Source organism: Aptenodytes patagonicus, chromosome W (assembly GCF_965638725.1).
Source record: "Aptenodytes patagonicus chromosome W, bAptPat1.pri.cur, whole genome shotgun sequence".
In the NCBI taxonomy this organism is placed as follows: Eukaryota; Metazoa; Chordata; class Aves; order Sphenisciformes; family Spheniscidae; genus Aptenodytes; species Aptenodytes patagonicus.
Genome location: NC_134981.1, coordinates 47,923,877 through 47,929,798, shown reverse-complemented (window position 1 = coordinate 47,929,798; position 5,922 = coordinate 47,923,877). Strand labels below are relative to the sequence as shown.

Sequence of the window (5,922 nt, the reverse complement as noted above, 5' to 3'; positions counted from 1 at the left end):
TTGGAGTTTTGCAAGGTGCAGCAGGCCTTCAGCTCCAGCATGTATAGCTGGTGGCTAGGCTCTACCTCGTTTTCCGCAGGCTGCACCTAGCCAAACATTTGACAAATCACCCAGGGATGCACACCACCACCAGGCACCTGACTCATGTGGTGCTGGAGAAGGCTCTGGCATCCTGCTGCACAGTCAGGGGCAACCCCAGAAAACCCACAGCACCTCAGCCAGTGTGCCAGTGTGGCTGCATGAAAGTGCCCCAAACTGTGCCCAGGGTGGTCTTTGATTTTGAATAAAGGGCCAGGGGGGTTCTGTAGGCTCATTTATCCCTTGTCCCAACATGGGCTCCTGGGTGCCCTGCTCAAGCATGGGCACAACAGCTGTAGGAAGGGTGTGTGCCCCGGAGCGCTTCAGGGGACCTGAGGGACAATGTCCCCCAGAGCCCATCACAGGGAGGTGATGGTGGGTCCACCCAGTCTGGCTCCTGCCCAGAGTCCCTGGAAGCACCATCTGAGCCAGGATGCCCTGGCTTGCTGGGGTCTCCGGCCACCTCCAGCAGCGGAGAGCTGCCAAAATACCCAACCCCTTCTCAGGTTTGGATCTGGGGGACGAGGCTTGGGGGGAAGCTCCTGTCCTCACTGCCCTGCAGGAGCTGTGGACACCAGGGGCTCAGCCTTGGTGCTGGAGAGGGGCACAGGCTCCGGTAAAGGGCAGGAGCCACCAGGACTGCTTGTATGGATTACCAGAGTGGTTTGATCCCATGCATACACCACACTGATAAAATGTGGGATGTTCTGTATATGCATGCAGGAATTGTGTGTATATTATCTAATTAAAGTTTATAATGAATATTAATAAACCCAAGTAATAAAAAATAAACCCTACCTGCATACCTGTATTTCACATCTCACTTCTCTGCTACTGTGGTTTTAGGTGCATGTTATGTTACATCATTCACAACAGGCAGGAAATCACAGAAGACAGCCCCCGAGGTCCCAAGCCCGGGGTGGCCGTTTCGCGGGTGGGTGTGTGGCCCAAGAGGGGGGCAGCCCCATTTCCCACTCCCCCGGGGAGGACTGCGAGGCGGCGGAGCCCCGGGGGGGTGCGGGGGGAGGTGGTCGGGGCAGTTTCAGCCTTTGCGCTCAGAAAGCGGCCCCATGGCCGTTTCTCTTGGGGGGGGGGGTCAGGTCCCTCCAAAACGCTGCTGTTCCTTAGGGTCTCGGGGTCCTGCTCAGTCTCCGGGCGGGGTGGTCCTGTCTTGCCCTGTCCTTCCTGGGGGCTGCTTTGGTCGGGGGGCCACGTCGGACACCCTGCCCCGGCACACGGCGGCCCGGAGCCGGCCAATCCGCCTCCGCCTGGCCCTCCTTGCCGGTAGGTGGCATCCCCCGTCCACGGAGAGCATCTCCCGGAGCGCAGTGGGGCCGGCCGCGGGGCGGGGCGGGGGACGCCGCGCTGCCCTGCGGCCTGGGGACAGGGCAAACCCCGCGGCCGCGGCCCCGGGGGCAGCGGGCGGCGGGCGCTGGTGCCCTACCTCAGGAAACGCGTCTGCCGCCGCTCATGGCTGTGCCGCCGCTCGCCTTTCTTCTTTTCTTTCTTTCCCTTTTAAGAAGACACCTGCCAGGTTGGGAAGGGAACAAGCGGAAAATGCTATGCTGGCAGCACAAAGACAAGTCGCGATCTCCGGGGACACGTAGAGGCTGCAATAACACCAGGTCTTAATTGTCCGCACTGGGGGCTGGCTCAGCTGCCCTCTAGAAAGCAAGCCCCTCGGCCTCCCCCGCGGTGACGGACTAGGGCTTCCAGTATTGCCCAAGTCTGCAAGGGGGGGTCCCCAGCCCCCCCGAGGGCCCCGCCAGCCCGGCCGGCCACGTCCAGGAGGACCCGCGCCCCAGCCGGGGCCCTCCCGGTACGCCGGGGCCGCGGTGCTCCCGGGGACCCGGTGCTGCGAAAGAGACGCCGGTGTCACACGCTCAGTGAAACACCGGTGCGTCCTGTGTGGGTTTTAGCAGGAGATCATGGGCAGATTCGACTCTTCTGGTTCTGCTTTGTTGCTACAGCAGTTCTTCCCTATAAATTTTTAAACTCCACCGTTCTTCCTATTTAGAGCTTGGGTTTTTGTTTTTAAGATGGTTTTAAACGTCAGGACACATCAGCAAGTACCAGGAGAAGAGCAAGAATAAAAAGAACAGAAAGAGTGTAAAAAGGAAAAATACTAACCCTTTGTAAAGAGGAAAAACCTCTCAGAGAGGAAAAGTTATCTTTCTGCCATCCTTTTAGTAACTTGCCCTAGGATCCCAAAACTAATTCAAAAGGGCATTTTACTTCCTATGAGCTGTAATTCTCCAGTGACGTTATCAATCTTTCCACAGGAAAAAATAGTAGCGAGTTTGGGGGTTGGTTTTTTTTTTTTTCTCCCTTTTGTAACTTTTGGTGGTATTCTCCTGCAGGCGCCTTAGTAGTGAACAAAATGTAAATAGGATTATTTGGAAATAGTAGAAAGGATTATGTTGTAAATCCATGAAACTGGGTTTGAAACAGGGTGGCTTGAAGCTATGAATTAGGACGATGTATAGAAAACGCATTTCAAGAAAATGGTGTATTTCAGTTGTTTGAGAAGCGAGATTTGAGAAGTAAGGACGCTAGGTATCAGTCTGCCCTTCTCACGATGATTTCTGTCGGAGCACGAATTGCTTCTATTGCTCCGATTCTAATCGGATTCTGATTGTGGGTTATTCTGCCAGAACTAGGAGCGATGGGAATTTTCAAGGTGTTTCTTTTTAAGACCACGGTGATTATATTTATGTCCAAGGTAATTTTTTCCTCTGCGAGCCCTCGCATAAAGGGGCTCCCTGGTCTTCTGCTGTCCTCGTATGTATCACCTGAAACTAGGAACGGTGAGGCATAATTAGGAAGTAACCCTTTGTGTCGCTTTCTTTGGATTGTTGCTCCTGCGCTCAAAGCAGAATTGGCATTTTAAAGGCCGGTGGATTGTTTTCCTTTGCATAAGAAAGAGGTAATGCTAATTCTGTTAGTGTTTCCCATAATGGAGGGAGCTGCTTCTCTCCCGTTAAAAACAATAGCCTTACAAATAAACTGTGATATTAGTGGTGTGCTTTGGAGGCGGTTCTTTGAGAGCTTGCGAGGTCGACCTCTAGAGATATTTGATTTCATTCTTAAATGAATTAAACTCTGGAGGGGGAAGAGGAAGGAGAAGGGAGAGATGTTTCTATACTATCCCGCGGACAGATGTCTTCATCTGAAGTTTATTAACTCACCACCTCCCTCTCCGGCCTGATTTTTTGGGGAAAGAACTTTCTTTTAGAGGGCTTTGAGACATGTCCCGCCAAATACTCTTTCTCGCCAAGCCACCTCCCGGCCACCCCCGCCGGCACCCCGGCGGCAGGGCTTTCCCGCAGCCCCCGTCTCAGGCCGGCCCCACGCCGCCCCGCGCCGCGGAGCGCCGGGTGAGGAAACAGCGACGCGGCGCTGAAATCTCGGCCATAAGGCGCTTTTCTTCCTTCCCACGGGAAACAGGACCCAGTCCCCGGGGGCAGCCCAGGAAGATGCAGAGCTCCCGGCACCCTTCGGAAGGCTCCTGGGAAGATGCTCCAGCACTTTGGGACAAACCTACACTTTTTTCTTCGGGGGGGTGTTTTTATTTTCCCCTTTTCCACTAAAGACGGCCCCGGTCACTCCGCGGCCCAGCACAGCCCATCCTGGTGGGGCGAGGGCGGGGGGCCGGGGCGGGCGACGAGGCGCCCTGCGGGGGGAGGGGGCACGGCGCCGCCCGGGACCGCCGCCCGGGACCGCCGCCCGCCCCGCCACGCTCTAACGCTGGGAGCCCTGTGACGGGGCCCCTCGCTATAAGGCGGGGAGGAAGGACGCCCTCTCTGGGACTCGGCCACAGTCTTTCCTAAGGCCCGGCAAACTGCCCACCTCCGCCCTCCCTCCTCGCCAGCCTCCTCCTTCTTCTCCCCTCTCCTCCTCCCAGGACTAGGCGCGCTCCCTCCTGCCCCGCATCCATTGATGTCTGGTGAGGAGAAAGAAGGGGGAACCGACTTCCAGGCGCGGTGGCACAGCCCCTCCGCCCCCCCAACCCCAAACAAAAAACAAAAGACAAAAAAAAGGGGGGGGAAGGAAGAGAGAAAAAATTTTAAAAGCAGCAAAAAATACCCCGAAACAAAACCCAAACCAGCCGCCGCCTCCGAGCGGGCGGCAGGAGAGCTTTCGCGGCGCGGCTCGGAGCAGCCCGCCTGCCCACGGCGGCGGCGACGGGGCGGCTCTCCGCGGAGCGGCGCAGGGGCCTGGCGGCGGCTGGGAGCGCGCTCGCCCGCCCGCCGCGCCGCGCCGGCCGCCGCGGATGCGCTGCCCCGCCGCCGCGCCATGACCCTGAGCTCGGAGATGTCCGAGGCGTCGATGCTGGCTGAGGAGACCGACATCGATGTGGTGGGCGAGGAAGACGAAGAGGAGGACGACGAGGAGCCGCAGCCCTGCCGCCCCCGCCGCCGCTCCTACGCCGAGGACGAGGAGGAGGAGGAGGAAGAGGACGAGGAGGATGTGGGCGACCTCCACGACGACACCCTGCTACTGCGGTCGCCCGTGCGCGGCGGCGGTGCGGGCGGCGGGGCCGGGCCTGGAGGCTTGCGGCCCCCGTCGCGAGGCGGCCCGCAGAAGGCGGCGGCAGCGGGCGGCGGCGGGGTGCGCGGCGGCAAGAACAGCCTGGTGAAGCCGCCCTACTCCTACATCGCCCTGATCACCATGGCCATCCTGCAGAGCCCCAAGAAGCGGCTGACGCTGAGCGAGATCTGCGAGTTCATCAGCGGGCGCTTCCCCTACTACCGGGAGAAGTTCCCCGCCTGGCAGAACAGCATCCGCCACAACCTCTCCCTCAACGACTGCTTCGTCAAGATCCCCCGGGAGCCCGGCAACCCGGGCAAGGGCAACTACTGGACGCTGGACCCCGACTCTGCCGACATGTTCGACAACGGGAGTTTCCTGCGCCGCCGAAAGCGCTTCAAGCGGCAGCTCCCGGCGCCCGAGCTGCTGCTGCGCGCCGTGGACCCCACCGCCTTCCTCCCGCAGCCCTCGCCCCAGCCCCCGCAGCAGCCGCCCTGCGCCTACGGACCCTACGGCTGCGGCTACGGCCTCCAGCTCCAGCCCTACCACCCCCACTCCGCCCTCTTCGCCTTCCACTACTCCTCCCCGCCAGCCCGCCAGCCCCCCGCCGCCCCCGGCAGCGTCCCCGGATCGGCGCTGCCCGCCGCTGCTGCGCCGCCGGGCCCCTTGCTGCCAGCGGCGGAGCTGGCACGGACGCCCTTCGGCTACGCGCACCCGCTGGGCCGGGCGCTGGCGGCCTCACTGCACGCCGCCAAGCCCGGCAGCGGTGCGGCGCTGGCCCTCTCGCCCTTCTCCATCGAGAGTATCATCGGGGGGGGGAGCGGCCCCGGCGCGGGCAGCAGCTGCGCCTCTCAGTCGGCCGCGGCGCCGGGCCTGGACCGCTCGCTGGGGAGCGCCGGCGGCGGCCTGCCCCCCGCCACTGCCTTGCCCGCCGTCCCCGGCTTCGCGGCCCGGATCTCTAACAGTTAAGGATTTCGGAGTCTTTCCGAAGGTAGGATCTGGGCTATCTCCTTTCTCCGCCGCTCGGATGCCCGGCAGACGCCGCGAGCAGTGGAGCTGCGAGCTTTGCGCGGCATTTGCGCGGTGGGGCTCGGGGGCCGTCCTCCGCGGCCGGCGGGCCGCCCGGGACCTATATTTATGCAAAGCCAGGTCTAGATGCTGCATGGGCAGACGGTCATGCTATTGGCAAGTTACTCGTTACTCCTTAAAAAACAAACAAAAAACCCCACGTCTCTAAACCGTTAAAGTTCAGAGATTCTCAGGTCTAGGAGCTTAAAAACAGTAACGTACAGGAAAAAAAGGCTTGAGGGACGA

General features: G+C 60.4%; 1 protein-coding gene across 1 annotated transcript; it reads left to right on the top strand.

The window, feature by feature from the left end:
• The first annotated feature begins 4,374 nt into the window (after window positions 1-4,374).
• On the top strand, window positions 4,375-5,577 carry LOC143172265 (forkhead box protein D1-like). Its single transcript, XM_076361487.1, has one exon. The coding sequence runs from the start codon at window positions 4,375-4,377 to the stop codon at window positions 5,575-5,577; it is 1,203 nt and encodes a 400-aa protein (XP_076217602.1).
• The last annotated feature ends 345 nt before the right edge of the window (window positions 5,578-5,922 follow it).

Coding starts and splice junctions, on each gene's coding strand:
- LOC143172265 (XM_076361487.1), top strand. CDS start 4,375: ATGACCCTGAGCTCGGAGATGTCCGAGGCGTCGATGCTGGCTGAGGAG.